The 17659-nt window shown below is 42.9% G+C and overlaps 1 protein-coding gene across 1 annotated transcript in view; it reads left to right on the forward strand.

The window, feature by feature from the left end:
- Positions 1 to 17385, forward strand: part of LOC121282492 (melatonin receptor type 1B-like) — a 213967-nt gene extending 196582 nt beyond the window's left edge. Inside the window, exon 2 of the mRNA XM_041196194.1 lies at positions 16523 to 17385. Within this exon, the coding sequence (XP_041052128.1) occupies positions 16523 to 17385 (863 nt within the window). The remainder of the gene's footprint in view (positions 1 to 16522) is intronic.
- Positions 17386 to 17659: the final 274 nt, after the last annotated feature.

Consider the following 17659-nt stretch of genomic DNA (forward strand, 5'->3'; position numbering starts at 1 on the left):
AAATAGAAAATGTTGAAAATAATCAGCAGATCAGGCAGCATCAGGAGAGAGAAGCAGAGTTTACATTTTAGGTCGAAGACAGAGTTAACATTTCAGGTCAATAGTTTTCATCAGAACTTTTGATGAAAGTTTACTGACCCAAAATGTTAGCTCTTTCTCCATAGAAATCTGAACAGGAAGTGCCTGCTTCACTGGCTCTGTCTCTGATCTCTGCTGTCAATTCCACAATGTTTATTTACATAAGGTTAAGTGGTTTCAAGAGTTTGTGGTTTCTTTTATTGATGCTTTAAAGGGTCTGAATGATTGACACTTCTGGTGAAATGACTTTTTTTAAGCATAGTGGAAAGTGATGAATGAATGACTTTTTCAAAGCTCTTTAAAACACATCCTACTGTCACTATAGGGTTCATTGGTTCTACACAGTGTCCATTGCGTCAATGGGCATGAAAGTGAGATAGCTTGGCAAAGGGGGTATGAGGACAATGGGGGGGTGCTGGGCAGATTGTCATAGTTTGGCATAGAGGCCATGAATGTTGTGGAGGAATGGGACATGTCGATCTCCAAATGGAGCTGGCCAAGTTGGGAGTGCCGGTGCAGGCTTTTGACAAGAACCAGTCCACACTCTTTGGAGGTACTCCCCAAAAATCAGACAGGCCGAGAAGGGGGTCGGGAATCCCAGAATCAGGTCCAGCCCGTCCAAGTCATCCTGACTCCGTAAAAATTCATCCCTTGGTTCCTGATTCCATCCCCCTGTCCAGGAGATCTACTAATCAAGCCTGCTTTCACCTTACTCCTTTGTACCCTAATGTACAACCCAACAACAATGCTCTGCAAGTATGAATGTTTGATGGGCCTAGTGAGAAATGATAATGGGTGGAATCATCCCAGATTTTCACTAAGTGTGGTAGCGGGCAGGAAAAAATACTGCTGATGCAATGTATACTGTGTAGAACCAATGAACCCTATAGTAACAGTAGGATGTGTTTTAAAGTGCTTTGAAAAAGTCATTCATTCATCCCTTTCCACTATGCTTAAAAAAAAGTTATTTCACTAAAAGTGTCAATCATTCAGACCCTTGAAAGCATCAATAAAAGGAACCACATGAAGCCACTTAAGCTTGTGTAAATAAACATTATGGAATTGACAGCAGAGATCAGAGACAGAGCCTGTGAAGCAGGCACTTCCTGTTCAGATTTCTATAGAGAAACACAGCTAACATTTCAGGTCAATAAACTTTCATCAGAAGTTCTGATTTTCCCGCCACACGATTACCTCACCACTTTCTCATGCAGAGCATCATATTTAAATTGCACAGTTCACAACGGTTGCAGCTTAGGATTGCTCCAGTGAAAACATGGCCCCAAAACCCAAAAGGTGCAGCCCCCCCCCCCCCCCCCCCCCCCCCACCCCCCCGATTCAGCGAGGCATCGCTGGGATGCCCTCTGGATGCCACGCAGGCCGGCCGTGAGCTCCTCTACCCCTATGTAGATAGGTTGAGTGAGTGGGCAAGAATCTGGAAGATGGGGTATAATGTAGGAAAATGTGAAATTGTTCATTTTGGCAGGAAGAATGTAAAAAAGCAGAGTATTACTTAAACAGAGAACGACTGCAGAATTTCAAGGTGCAGAGGAATTTAGACCTTCCAGTGCATGAGTGGCAAAAAATGAGTTTGCAGGTACAGCAAGTAATAAGAGGGTTCGTGAAATGTTATTCTTTATTACGAGAGGAATTGAACATAAAAGTAAGTATATTATGCTTCAGTTATACAGGGCATGGCGAGACTGCACCTTGAATACTATGTGCACTTTTGGTCTCCTTATTAATGGAAGGATGTAAATGTGTTGGAGGTGGTTCAGAGGAGGTTTACTAGATTGATACCTGGAATGAGTGGATTGTCTTATGAGGAAAGATTAGACAGACTGGGCTTGTTTCCACTGGAGTTTAGAAGAGTGAGGGGTGTCTTGATTGAAGTATATAAAATGCTGAACGGTATCGACAAGATGGATGTGGAAAGTATGTTTCTCCTGGGTGAGTCCAGAACCAGGGGACACTGTTTTAAAATTAGGGGTTGCCCTTTTAGGACAGAGATGAGGAGAATTTTTTTTCTCTCAGAGAGTTGTTCGACTTTGGAATTCTCTGCCTCAGGAGGCGTTGGAGGTGGGGTCATTGAAAGTTTTAAATGCAGAGGTAGATAGATTCTTGCTAGGCAAGGGAATCAAAGATTATTGGAGGTAAACCGAAACACAAACAGATCAGTTGTGGTCTTATTGAATGGCAGAGCAATGTGCAGGGCCAAATGGCCTACTACTGCTCCTATTTCGTATGTTCGTAAGAGCCACAACTGACATCTAGAATTGTCTGTAACCTTGGAGGTACTCATTTAAGTTGCAATCAATACATTTAGCATTCATCATATCTGAGTGCTTTCCACAAACAACCAAAATGGTTTCAGATTTGGAAAAATGTAGCACTAACTAGTTTGCAAATAAAAGATTGCTAATCATTGAGCTCAGTTATCCTTCTGCAACCATTGTCATAGCAACAGAAACAAATTTGGTGTCTATGTTCTGTGTCAGTCTTTTCACATTAGGATAGATTGAAGAAAAGAAGGGAGGTGTGGAAGGGGAAAGGTACTATGTATGGAAGAAAAGTTGCTTTCTGTGTTCATTGATACAGCACAGTAGGAGGCCTTTCAGCCCATCCTGCCTCCGAGAAAGTTTTCTGGTTAATACCATGCCCCTTTCCTAAGTCCTGAAAATTTCCCCTTCAAGGGTTCTGTCTGATAATGCTCCTGTGAAGCATCTTGGGATGGTTTACTGCCTTAAAAGTGAGATATAAATGCAAGTTGTTATTATTTGTGTCGATCGAGGATGGAAAGCTAGTGACTGAGACAGGGATTTGAGCTAGAACAACAACCACAGAATAAACAGCTTACAATCATTGGCAAGCACTTAGTGTCTAATATGTAAACGCTTGTTTCAATTCATTTTTAATTAAGACTGCAACTTAGTTTGGAGTATGGTTTACCTGCGTTTCATTTTTAATTTGGTCAGTAGCAATTACTTTGCAATAGCCAGAACACTTCAACTTTGACCACGACATGTGTATTTGTAGTGATTGTAGGTATAACTTTCCTACTGTCTTTAGGGGTCATGTGGTTGTACTGACGAATGAGCCCTAAGCATGGGTAATCCTGGGGATGGAGGTTTCTAATCAAGGACCTGGTTCAAGGACCTAGCCAATGAGCCCTGTAATAAAGTTATCTGTTACAAGCAAGAAACCTGTTTGGTACATTGTTTATTACAATTGGTGATGAGGATAAATAGCTCTGACATTGCACCTCGCATTGTGAATGTGAGTACACCAATTCTTAAGAAAGGAAAGAAAGTTATACTCACCAGTCATGCTGCTCTTCGGCAGAATCGATCCTTATGACTCATCCATGGAAGACTGGAGTCAGTACGTAGAGCGCCTAAGTTTTTATTTCGTGGTGAATGAAATAACAGAGGTGGAGAAACAGAAGGCAATTCTTTTAAGTGTTTGCAGGAGCAGGACGTATAACCTCATCCACAGTCTGATGGCCCTGGACGTGCCCAATTCTAAATCTTTCAATGAACTGGTAGACGTTGTGAAGACACATTTTCAGCTGAAGCCATCGGTAATTATGCAGAGACTTAAGTTTAACTTCAGAGTAAGAGCCCCGGGAGAGTCCACCGCAACTTATATTGCGAAGTTGAAGCAGTTGACTGAGCACTGCGACTTCGGAGATACACTCAATGACATGTTGCGGGACTAGTTGGTTTGTGGCGTTCATGACGATGCCTATTCAGCGTCTAAGTTAATATTGATTTGAAGCATGTCATGGAAATAGCGCTGGCAATGGAAGGTGCTGAGAGGGACTCGCAGGCTTTACAGAGTGTGCAACATGGTGTCGTTCGTCAGTTGGGGTGGAAATCTATTGCTGGGAATGGCGCAAAGACCAGAGACACAGATGCGAATTGGGAGACAGTCTCTACTTCTCAAAAAATAGCCAGCACTATTTTATTAACTTCTGCAAGTAAACGGCGCTGAATGGCATCATCATGAACACCACAAACCAACTAGTCCCACAACATGTCAATGAGTATCTCCGAAGTTGCAGTGCTCAGTCAACAGCTTCAACTTTGTGATATAAATTGCGGTAGAGTCTCCTGGAGCCCTTGCTCTGAAGTTAAACTTAAATGTCTGCATAATTACCGATGGCTTCAGCTGAAAATGTGTCTTTTATATGGACAGTGATACCGAAAATGTGCCTTATATAGACAGTGATACAGAAAAAATGGCTAAACACTGTCTCCAGTGTCAGCAATAACAGAATTTGCCTGTTTCAGCTCCACTGCATCTGTGGGAGTGGCCTGGTCGACCCTGGAGGTCGCTTTGTAGACTATGTAAGTCCCTTTTTAGGTACCATGTTTTTATTGGTCATTGATGTGTATTCTAAGTGGATGGATGTGCATGAAGTTAGTTCACCAACATCGTGTGCAACTATTGAAAAGCTGCGCCAATGTTTTAGTGTACATGGCCTACCAGGAGTCATTGTTTTGGATAACGGTACTGTCTTCACTAGTATGGAATTTCAGAGATTCATGAGTTTAAATGGAATGAAGCATATTAAACAGCACCATTTCATCCCTTATTAAATGGGCTAGCTGAAAGAGCAGTGCAAACTTTCAAATCAGGAATGACGAGGATATCTGAGGGCACTTTAGAAACTTGACTTTCATGTTTTCTTCTCAATTGTCGTGTGACTCCTCATGAACTATGGGTTCAACATCGTCTGAATTACTGATGAAACGTTGCCTTCGTACAAGGTTAAGTCTGGTGCTTCCAAACTTAATGGGGAAGGTAGAGAAGAATCAGAGCAGTCAGAAAGTGAATCACGTTATACATAGCAAAGCTCAAAAACTTACTGTGGGAGATACTGTTCTCATGTGGAATTTTGGAAATGGACCTAGTTTGGTTCTCTGAAACTGGACCTTTTTCATACCAGGAAGTGGAAGACCAGATTGTTCGAAAACATGTGGATCATCTAAGGAGTACAGAGACATTCCAACAACCAGTTATTCCGCCTGTAATAAATGTCGAACTTTAATCCCTGAGGTGACAGATTGATCCAGAATAGACATACCAGATGTCTCTGTTGATTTACCTAATCCTGAACTGCCACTGTCTAAGGATATCCCTGATCCTGCTGTTGTTTTTTTAAATTTCATTCGCGGGATGTGGGCTTTGCTGGCTGGGCCAGCATTTATTGCCCATCCCTAGTTGTCCTTGAGAAGATGGTGGTGAGCAGTCCATGTGGTGTAGGTACATCCACAGTGCTGTTAGGAAGGGAGTTCCAGGATTTCGACCATGTCCAGTTTCAGTTCCTGATCATGTTGATCCAGTGGGACAATCTCAAGTGGTAGAGCTACGCCACTCTAACCGAATTAGAAAACCACCTCAGAGACTCCATCTATAATCGCATGACCTGTGTATATCTGTATATGCTGTGCTTCAAAATATTCTTTGTAAATAGGAAATGTAAAAACAAAACTAAAGGGGGAGGAAATGTAGTGGTTGTAGGTATAACCTACATGTGTCATGATAATGAAGGAAAAAAACATTGAATTGTGTCCGGAAATATTTGACTTTTAAAATAAGACCGGAGTTTTTAAAAGTGCACACAAGCCATTGGCTGAAATGCTGCAGGGTGACTCCCTAAGAGGTAATGGAACCCCACCTTATTGTCAGACAAGGTACTTCTAAAGACATCCAGAAACTAATTGCTCTCTCCGGTCTTGACAATGGACATAGTGGGAGATGAGCATCATCTCATCAAGCAATCCTCTGAGCAATGCCCAGACAGATATGTGAATTTGCTTCCCACTTGGAGTATACAAAGGAGGGGTTAAAAGTGAACTGAAAAGCTGTCCTGTGTCTGCATGTTGGTGGGTGTTCTGAGAGAGAGCAATTGCTGGAAGTTTGATTCAGAAGTAACAGCCACACATAGTACGCCTGCAAATTGCCACTTTGCAGGTATCCTGATCTCTCCTTCTCTACTGAAGCCAACACTACTGGAACCTTGAAACTGACTGTTCATCTACCGGAGTCAACACGACTGAAACCTCGAAACCGACTATTCATCTACTGAAACCAATGCTACCGGAACCTCGCAAACAACCATTCGTCTACCGACGTCAATTCTACTTGAATCTTGAATTGCAACGGCCACAATGCTCCAACACCTACTCCCCCCGTATATTCTTTTTATATTCACTTACTTTAAGCTAGATTCTTACTTTTAACCTGTATGACTGTATATGCTTGTGTTTTATACTTTCTTGCCTTTAGTAGTTAATAAACCCATTCTTACCTTTAACTCAAGCAAGTCTGATCAAATTGCCTCCTTCAAAACCAGAACGATTGGGTCTAGGAGAAAGGTATCCGTGTTTTAGGTTAAATCTTGTTGCAACCAATGGGAGAGGGGGGATGGCTGAATAAATACAGAGATCCAGTTCATCCCTCCTCACCCAGGGGGTGGGGGGGGTGGGGGGCATAATAATTTGGGGGTGTCTCAGCCAGATGATGACAAATTGAGGGGTCTCACCTGGATCAACAACTTTGGGGGAACCTCACCTGGGAGTGGGACGTATCAATTGCCATTATAATTATAATGATTTGCTCAGGACTTGTAAGGTTTTGATTGCATGCAACTAAGTAGCCCATTGGTAGAAAAGTACTTGGGCACCTTCACTGACATTGTGCTTTGTGGGTGTTTGCTTGCTCCCTGTGAAGCTGTGGCCATTGATTTTGGGGCTAGAGTAAGTTTCTGGAACATCCAGCGAGATGCTGAAAGGACAGATGCTGACACTCTTTTCTTCACCTTGATTGAGCTGTGGACCAAGGGAAGCTGCACAAAGATAATAACTAAATCACAGATGCTCTTCCTGCTGTCAAAATGATTGCTGGATGTGGCCTGCTTTTGAAGGGCAGCAATCAAAGATAAGACTTGAGGCTGCAAAGTAGATGAGTGCAGTTTGTAAGCTAAGTATTGGATTTATGATTGCCTTATTGAAGGTTTGATGGTTGACCTGTTGGACCTTCCACATTTAAACTTCATGGAACAAACAACCAATAGACACATGTTGAATAAATATTTTCTTTCTTTTTATTGCAAACTCACTTTGGGATGTTTTACTACGTCAAAGGCTCTATACAAATGCAAACTTGTGACGTCACTGGGGTTGCCAATTCCTTTTTCTTTAGTGATCCACTACATATATATTAACTCTTTAAAAGTAATAACCCATGGGGATACTGATACTCTACCCCTCCCAAATCGTGCTATTCCCAAACTGCTGAAAGACTGTGCTGAAAACATTATTAGTACTTCGGGCTGAATTTTGCATGCAACGTGGAAATTGGGGGCGAGCCCATTGCTGTGTGACTGGCATGCCCTGCAGCCATTTGACGGCTGTCAGGCCTCTAATTGGCTCAAGGCAGGACTTATGCTCCCCCTCCGAGAGGGAGTGCTGCCTCTGAGAGCTGCCAACAGCTCTCATGGCCCAGCGGCAGCACCGGGTGCAGAGGCTACTGCTGGGACTACAGTGAATGCCCTGAAGAGGAGGAGCCAGGAGCCAGGAGCCAAGAACCGGGTGAATCCGGGGTCTCGCTGGGGTCAGGCTGGCATGTCTGTGCGATGGGGATGAGGGGGTTGGGGTGAAAAGGGCAGTAGGGAGGGCAAATACTGGGAGGGGAACCTTAGAGGGGAGACTTCCTATGTGCACAAGGTGCCTAAACAGGAGGCAACCCCTGTAGAGTAATGGATTAATGAATATGTTAATGAGACCACAGCAATATTAGTGATATAACTGTGACATCAGTAGTCCGATGACCAAAAGGGTCCAAGAGAGCTCGAAGCAGACGTCTGTGTCCTTTAGACCGTGTGTTTCCCCTGAGGTCTTTGTAAATAGTTCTTAATAAAAGGTTTGAAGTTAAACCACACCGGCTATCTCAAGTCTGTCTAAGGGAAGCAAAGCTTCATCAAGGTTTGGTAAGCCTAGAAAGCACGGTGTTAGTGAAACCTCACTAAATCTCGGCACTGAAACACCTCCCACACTGACCTGGCCACCAGGTAACCAGCTTTTCATGGCAGCCTTGACATTTGGCGTGTGTCTCCTCCACTGTGGGAAAAATGCCAGCGGTGGTGGGAGAAGGCTTTTAAGTAGCTAATAATTGGCGAGTCGAGGGTGAGTAGGTCACCCGATGCCTCCCCTGCTGTGGATAAAATACCTCATAGCACTGTTGCCATGGCATTCAATGTTAGTGCTTTTGCTTGTCATCTTGCCCCTGGGATGGGGGTGGAGGGTGTTGGGGGGTGGGGTCTGTAAATACAGCCGATAGTGTTGCGAATATCTATTTCATAATTCGCATGTTCTAGAATATAATTTTTAGTTTTAGGAATTAAAGTTTTAACTATAAAAATTGGGGGCTCTTTGTAGGATTTTGAATCCACAGAATGATGCGGGTACACTGGCATACAGGCTACGATTTAAGCTAACAAGATTTCATGGTGAATGTTACTGTACTTAGTGAGTAGCAGAATGGTGTTGTCAATCGCTAAGATATTTCTGGAGAGGGAAGATATATCCCTGAGTGATTTTGAGCAACTAACCAAGGTTAATAGAATTAGCAGGGAAGCTGAAGTTAAGAGACAAAAGCAGGGACTGAAAAAGCAGAGGTAGTTGGTGCAATAGTGCACCAATAATTGGAAGAGGGAAAGAATGACCCAGGATCACTGTCGATTGAGTTGGCTAGGATTCAATCACAGATGAAGCAATTTGAAACAGAAGAAGAAAGAGAACTGAAAAAAGCTCGATGCAGAAAGAGGAAAAAAACAAAAAGAGAAATGAAAATAATTCAAACTTGAAAGAGAGAGAGAAAAAAAAAGTTCAGTTTGGGAACAGATAGAGGCATTCTGTTTGGGTTTCATGAGGGAAAAGCAGCTGAAAGTTTTGCTCTTGCTTGCAGCTAGTAGAAGAAATCTATAGTGGTCCTCATACAGCATTGTGGCAGAAAGAAGACAGCGTGAATAGCTGCTTGGGAAAAGCTGTACAGAAGCTTTGGAAGCAGACCGGGAGGGGGGCAGAAAAACAGTCTATGTACAAACAAAGCCAAGACAAGGAGCTAAAAGGTTCACAATCATGATGTCTTTCAAAAAACTTGGGGGATTGCTTAGCCAAAAGCTAATGAAAGGATCCCCAGGCAATTTGTAGATCCAAGCAGTAGCTGGAATACTAAAGAGGATTAAAATAAATTCCAGAGGACTGTGGCATACCTTTGGGTTTGGTCACAGGAAAACTGATTTTGTAAGATATGGAAACTCTTGAGAAAGAAGTAAAATGTAAAACTGAGTTTATTGCATAAGTCTTTATAAGCTTTAGTGTTAAATTAATGGTGGTTGATTTGTTTAATTTCTCTTTAAATATGAAATAAAGTTTCCTTTTGTTAAAAAATGTGAAATCTTCTGCCATTGTTGTGTCGGTTAATTGCTGGGTGTTCCAATTTCTTCTTTAATCGTTAAAGGATTGTAACAATAGCATCAGAATAACAGTATTAACAATCAGAATAACAATAGCATTAGGACAAAGCAGCCCTTTTGATTGGCACCCCATCCACCACAGTGGATATTCGCTCCCACCATCACCCACAGTGGCAACAGTGTGTACCATCTACAAGATGCATTGCAGCAATTCACCCAGACTCCTTCGACAGCATCTTCCAAACCTACGATCTCTACCACCTAGAAGGAGAAGGGCAGCAGATGCATGGAAACACCACCACTTACAAGTTCACCTCCAGGATACACACCATCCTGACTCAGAACTGTATTGCCGTTCCTTCGCCATCATTGATTGAAAACCCTGGAACTCCCTACACCACATGGACTGCAGTGGTTCAAGAAGGTGACTCATCATCACCTTCTCCAGGGCAATTAGGGATGGACAATAAATGCTGGTCTAGCCAGTGATGCCCGCATCACATGAACGAATAAATAAAAAAAAAACGAATGGGCAGCACTTTTAATTCCAGTGAGGTTGTAAAACTAGAGATGGTGGATTGGTGGCACCTGATCTACCATGCCTGATTTACCTTTCTAAATGTATTGTGTGGTAAGACATTGTCATTCTCATGCCTCTGTCTTGAAGTTGACCCAACTGTCCAATATACCAAACAAGTCAATAAATACAAGGAAGTACAGAGGCATGGTGACAGAAAGAAACCCTATTTGAAAATCCCGGCACTGCAATTTCACACTAAAAGAGAGAAAGAAATAAAGAACCAATATTTATACAGCATCTTCCTCGAGCCCCAAAGAACTTTACAACCAATGAAATACTTTTAGGTGGGGAGTTTCAGGGTTATTTCATGCATTTTTCAAAACCGCGTGTCATGTTATTGTTAAATAATTGGAGAATTTTTCCCAACTTAACAGGAAAAAGTTGTTGATTTGTAGTGTAGGAAACATGGCAGCCAATATTTGCACAGCAAGATCCCACATACAGCAATCTGATAATGACCTGATAATCTGTTTTAATAATGTGAATTGAGGAATGCATGTAGGTCAGGACACCAGCGAGTACCCCTCTTTGTTTCTTCGACTAGTGCTATTGAATTTTACATCCATCTGAGAGGGCAGATGAGGCCTTTGTTTGTCTTCTCATCCAAAAGGTGGCACCTCAGGCAGCACAGCACTCCTTCAGTACTAAACTGGAAATGTCGTCCAAGATTGCATGCCCAAGTCCCTTGAGTGGAATTTGAACCTGCAATCTTTGACTTTGAGGTGAGAGTGCTACCCACTAAACTGCTAATAACTCTATGCTAACAAGAACATTAAATTGCAGGTTAGTTGGCTAGACATCTGCATTGGGAAAATACTGATATAATTAGCTCAAGGTAAAACTACTAAATATCTAGATGGTGGGATGAAAGTGACTGCCCTTGACATCAAGGCAGCATTTGACAGAGTGTGGCATCAAAGAGCCCTAGCAAAACTGGAATCAATGGGAATCGGGGGAAAAATCTTTGCTGGTTGGAGTCATACCTAGCACAAAGGAAGATAGTTATGTTTGTTGGACGTCAATCATTTCAGTCCCAGGACACTGGCACTGCAGGAGTTCCTCAGGGTAGTGTCCTAGGCCCAACCATCTTCAGCTGCTTCATCAATGACCTTCCCTGCATCATAAGATCAGAAGTGGGGATGTTCGCTGATGATTGCACAATGTTCAGCACTGTTTGCGACTCCTCACATACTGAAGCAGTCCATGCCCATATGCAGCAAGACTTGGACAACATTTAAGCTTGGGTTGATAAGTGACAAATAACATTTGTGCCACACAAGTGCCAGGCAATGACAATCTCCAACAAGAGAGAATCCAACCTTCTCCCATTGATGTTCAATGGCAATACCATCATTGAATTCCCTACTATCAACATCCTAGGGGGTTACCATTAACCACAATGATAATGGTGTACGGGTAATACCACTGGGCTAGTAATCCCGAGGCCCACGCTAGTGCTCTGGGGCTATGGGTTCAAATCCCACCATAGCAGTTGGGGGAATTTGAATTCTGTTAATAAATCTGGAATATAAAGATAGTCTCAGTAATGGTGACCATGAAATTATCATTGATTGTTGTAAAAGCCCATCTGGTTCACTAATGTCCTCTCAGCAATGAAATCTGCCATCCTTACCTGGTCCAGCCTCCGGCCTATGGGTGGAATTTTCCATGCCCGCTGGAGTTGAGCGTGTTTGGCAGTGTGAGCGAACAATATGGCGAGAAGGCCAAAACCAGTTTGCAATTGTCCACTCTGCCCCTCAATGGCAGGCTGCGTTTCCTGCTGCCGGACATTGGGAATCTCATTGTAGTACATCTGCGTGTCGTTATAAGCCCAGCTCGCTGGAATCATCCTCCCATGTTGGATCATCCAACTGAAGATAAGTGATGAGCACCTGGCGAGCTGCACTCGCTCAGGGCTTTGAGGCTTGTTTGCCGACCTTGCTTCAGGCAGCAGTCATGGTCATCAGTTCCAGGCTCCATAGGCAGCACCACATCACTTTTAGGGGGGCTCACAGGCAAGTCTCTACTTATGAGACCAACCATAAGATGGGGCTGTCCTTTCAATGGCTGCGGGGCTATGGCTTGCTTGGGGAAGCAGGAAAAGTGGCCTCAGGCATGGGAAGAGGCTGCAGGGCAAGGGCTGTAATGGGGAAGGGGGGTATCCCAGGGTGTGTGTGTGGGGGGACACATGTTGATCTGTGCAAGTGACCTCAAGAGGGTGAGGGCTGTGACGGCAGTCTCCAGAGGAGATGAGGCCAGATGGAGATGTGAGGGTGTGTGTAGGAGAGTCAGTAGTGATGTCCCTTGAGCTGGCAGTGAATGAGTGTGCGACAGGCTTGTGAGTATGTGTGTTTAGAATGACGAGATGGTTGCCTTACCCTGGAGACACGGATGAGATTACTTATCCTCTTTCTGCAGTGGATGGCCAACATCTTCTCTGCAGCATTGGCATTGATCACCACTGCCACTGCCACCCAAGCTGGAGTGGTGACACTGATGGGCTACTTGTGGCCAGAGCAGGGGTAGAGGGTATAGCGGCAGGCTCTGACGGTGTCCAGAAGGCATCCCAGGGATGTGTCACTGAATCGGGGGGCACTTCTTGGCTTTCTTCATCAGTGCCCTCCTGGGCTAGAAGCCCTAAGAGTTGTGTGTGTGGCTGCATTTTAAATATAGTGCCCAGCGTGAGGAAACAATGAGGTGACGGTGTGGCGAGTGATTGAGAGGCCGCCTGCTAGTGAAATGCCATGGTTCCCAGGAACGAGGTGGGATCGGGATGATACAGTGCGAAAACCTGCCATTGTGGCCAGGGGAAAAATTTTCTTTTTCCCACCCACTACCACACTTAGTGTACATCTGGGACAATTCCACACTACATGTGGCTGAGTCTTAGCTGCCCTCTGAAATGGCCTAGCAAGCCACTCAGTTAGGGATGGGCAACAAATGCTGGCCTTGCCAGTGATGCCCACATCCCATGAAAGTTTTTTTTTAAATTAGAAGCAGTCAACATGTACTCCAAAGAGGAAGAATGCTCTGGACAAACCTGATAGATTTCTTTGAGGAGGTGACAGATAGGCTGGAGGAGTTTGCTGCCTGCATCATAATTATCAGTAAACGACCAATCTCATACCCTGTTCAGATCTATTAGCTTGGAATTGAGTGTGGATGTTATATTTATGATGAGTCTCCAGCCATTCTTCTTCATTAAGTAAATCTTCATAAGTGAGTTATTTTAATCATGCACCCGTTGTCAACACCACTGGTAAGGCCAACATTTATTGCCCATTCCTAACTGCCCTGGAGAAGGTGCTGGTGAGCCATATTCTTTAATATAACTGGAAGGCTTGCTAGGCCATTTCAGGGGACAATTAAGAGTCAACATCATTGTCTTGGGGCTGGAGTCACATATAGGTTCCTTCCCTGAGGGACATTAGTGAACCAGATGGGTTTTTGTGAGAATCCAGTAGTTTCATACTTACTGACACTAGCTTTTTACTTCTAGATTTATTAAATATAGCAAACTCCTCGATCACCATGGTGGAATTTGAAATTATGTTTCCAGATCTTTTGGTCAACTGTTTAGTTTATTTGTCCAGTGACATAACCAATATGCCACTGTGCCTGGCCATGCTCCATGCTCGATTATGTGAGTCTGCTAACTAATCCATGCTCACTTTGCTTGATTAGTTAAGCCAAGTCAGGAATTTGGGGGGAAAAAAAAACAGAAAATGCTGGAAAAAATCAGCAGGTCTGACAGCATTCTGTGGAGAGAGAAACAGAGTTAACATTTTGAGTCTGCGTGACTCTTCTTCAGAATGCTGAAATAGTGCCATTTGGGATCTTTTACATTAATCCAAGTGGGCAGATGGGGCCTTGGCTTAACATTGCATCTAAGAGACGACACTTCTAACAGTGCAATGTTCCCTTTATTGCACTGGAGTATCAGCCTTGATTTTTGGGTTCAAGGCCAGGAGTGGGACTTGAATTCAGAATCTTGTGATTCAGAGATGTGTGTGCTGCCAACAGAGCCATGGCTGACACAATGTAATATTGCTTATACATCTGTGTTGTGCACTGTGTACCAGAGACAAAACCTGATGGTAATAGCAAAAAGTAGAAGAAAATATTTTTATTGAATGTATGGGCTTACAGGTATAAAAGTAAAACAGCGCTTTTAGTTTATTTGTCCAGTGACATAACCAATATGCCACTGTGCCTGCCCATGCTCCATGCTTGATTATGTGAGTCTGCTAACTGATCCATGCTCACTTTGCTTGATTAGTTAAGTCTAGGTGTGGACTCAGATCAAAGTAAACAGAGACAATAGAAGCTATAGAAGGTGAGCTGGGACTGGCATGGGTGCAGGCATTTTGTGATTGCAGAGATACGTTAAAATTCATGTAAATAAACTCGTTGCACACTTAGAAACTAGTGCCAATTTTGCATTGCCCTCAGATATATGAAGTGTACAACAGTACTGTCACTATACTTTGCTGCTGGCTTCAGGATTGGGCAATCATCTGATGCTTCCTGTACACTTGAAGCTCAGGAGACTAGAGTTATACTGCTAATTGAAAATCCTAAACGGGTTTGAAACCCACAACTACCCTGATGGCTTATTAGTAATGTTGGCTGCCACTTACCTTTGAATCTGAAAGCTGTGGGTTCAATTCTCACTTCAAAGACTTGAGCATATAACCAAGGTTGATGTTCCAGTGCAGCACTGAGGGAGTGTTGCACTGTCAGAGGTATGAGTTTTTGAATGAAACATTAAACTGAGTTAGGCCATGTCTGCTCTCTCAGGTGGATGTAAACCATCCAGCGGCACCACCTGAAGCTCTGCAGGGGAGTTCTCCCTGGTTCCATTTTTCTTAAAATAGTTATCACATAAAGTAAAAACAGATCAGATGGTCATCATCACATTGCTGTTTGTGGGACCTCACCCCTAACCCCACTCCCTGCACCCCACCCCCAAGAATATGTCTTGTTCACTGCCTTCCTCCGGACTGTGCATAAATAGGCTACAACGTTACCCACGTTACATCCACGACTACTTTTCTAAACTATTTCTTAGGCTTCAAAGATCTTTGTGATTTCCTGACATGATACAAGGCACTGTGTAAATACAAATCTTCCTTTCTTTATAGCCATTTGATGCATACCAGAGTCAGATCATTGGTTGTGGGAATGATAGTACAAAAGTGGCAGTATAAAAGCTTGTGTATCAACTGAACTGTACTTAAAAGCAATTTATTATGTGAAGAAATTTGGGACATTTCCAAGAGTTCTAACAACAAGCTACTTCAATGCAGTTTCTTTCTTTTATAACTGCTGGTTAAATCTACTTGATATTGATTGATGCCTATGGCAAAAATATTAGACAGCCACAAATGGGTCATAAGATAGATCTGTGGTTGCATACAGAACACCAAAGTGTTCAAAGGCCTTAAGAAGAGCTGACCCTGGAAATTTCTGGTGACAGTATATAATCCCTAGCTATAACACAACTTTTTTTTTCAATTTGTTATTTATTAGTTTGTTCTTAATCAGGTGTGGGGTGTCAGCCCCAAGTATCGCCGTTAGTTAGAGAGTAAATTGCTCTTCCCTGCCAGACAGTATCCTTCAAACCCCACCCTCAGGAAAACACCATTTATGCATTAGTGTAAATATTACTGTTTCCTTCACAGCAATGGTTGTCTGAGTGACACAGTTGATTTTTGGTGAATGGCCATTTTAAAAAAACTGTTCATTCTTGGGAAAAGGGTGTTATCAATAACTCCAGCATTTATTGCTAACCCCTAGTTGCCTTTGAGAAGATGGTGATGAGCCGCCATTTTGAGCTGCTGCAGTCTGTATGATATAGGTAATCCTACAGTATTTGTGCTCAGTTTGAACCTATTCAAACCCAGAGGTGGATAGTTTCTCGGTAAGCAAGGGGGCGATAGGTTATCGGCTGTAGGTCAGATGCAGATTTCAGGTTACTATCAGATCAGTTATGGCAGAGCAGGCTCGAGGGGCTGAATGGCCTACTCCTGCTCCTTGTTCATATGTTCGTTAACATGGGGCACTGAGAGTCAGCAGAAGAAGGAGAAGGAGCTTCCATTAGTTCACCCCACGGGCCCAGAAGTGAAAGGATTACATTTTTTTTTGTTGCTGTTGGAAATTTTGCTTAAATTGTGTAAGTGGAAAAGATTCCGAATGGATTCACATATTTGCATCTTAACAGCATTGTGTTGCCTTCACCCTTTAGATATTGGTCAAGTCTGTTTGAAGTAGCAATCTTATTCTTTGACTCTTGCCCATTAAACACCACCATCCATTTAAACTGATGAATGAATTTAATGATTTAAATGGCTTTTCAATCTTTCCATTTTTCTTTGCAGGTAACATCTTTGTCGTCAGTCTTTCTGTAGCTGACCTGGTAGTGGCAGTGTACCCTTACCCTGTGATCTTATTTGCCATTTTCCAACATGGATGGAAGCTGGGCGATATTCACTGCCAGGTTAGTGGATTTCTAATGGGGCTGAGTGTCATCGGATCGGTTTTCAACATTACAGCAATTGCAATCAACAGATATTGTTACATCTGCCATAATTTCAATTATGACAAGCTCTACAGCTACAAAAAGACGATCTGCTACCTGTGCCTGACCTGGATCTTAACAGTGGTTGCAATCATACCAAATTTTTTTGTGGGCTCTTTGCAGTACGATCCTCGTGTATACTCATGCACATTTGCCCAAACAGTAAGCTCATATTATACCATTGCCGTGGTGGTTGTTCACTTTCTCGTCCCCATTGGTGTGGTGACCTACTGCTATCTGAGAATCTGGATCTTGGTCATCCGGGTAAAACGACGTGTTAAACCCGGCGAGCCAAAGTTAAAGCCCAGTGACTTCAGAAATTTCCTCACCATGTTTGTGGTCTTTGTGCTTTTTGCAGTTTGCTGGGGGCCACTGAACTTTATTGGTTTAGCTGTGGCTATAAATCCTCTAGCAGTGGCGCCGAAAATCCCGGAATGGCTGTTCGTCATGAGCTATTTCATGGCTTACTTTAATAGCTGTCTTAATGCAGTCATCTATGGACTTCTCAATCAGAACTTCAGAAACGAATACAAGAGAATACTAATTTCATTGTGGTCTCCTAGACTCTTCTTCACTGACCTGTCTAAAGTTGGAACAGATGCAATGAAGAGTAAGCCTTCTCCAGCACCGACCAATAACAATGTAGCAGAAGTGAACGTGTAAGACAATTTGATTGTACTCACTGCTTAGTTTGATCTATATCATCAGTAATGTCCAGAGATTATCAACATGCCGTATGTATTTTGCTTTACTTAAAACAGTATAATTTACTTTTGATACTTACTATGTGCCTATAATCTCAGATGTTTCAAATTTTAATTGTATATCAAAAGCAACTAGAAATGTTCAGCTTGATGTATGATATTCTAACCATATGCCTGTGCGTAAGATTATCAGTGCTGTTCACAAACAATACGCTCTCCTCTTTCTTACCCAC

Source organism: Carcharodon carcharias, chromosome 9 (genome assembly GCF_017639515.1).
Source record: "Carcharodon carcharias isolate sCarCar2 chromosome 9, sCarCar2.pri, whole genome shotgun sequence".
Taxonomy (NCBI): Eukaryota; Metazoa; Chordata; class Chondrichthyes; order Lamniformes; family Lamnidae; genus Carcharodon; species Carcharodon carcharias.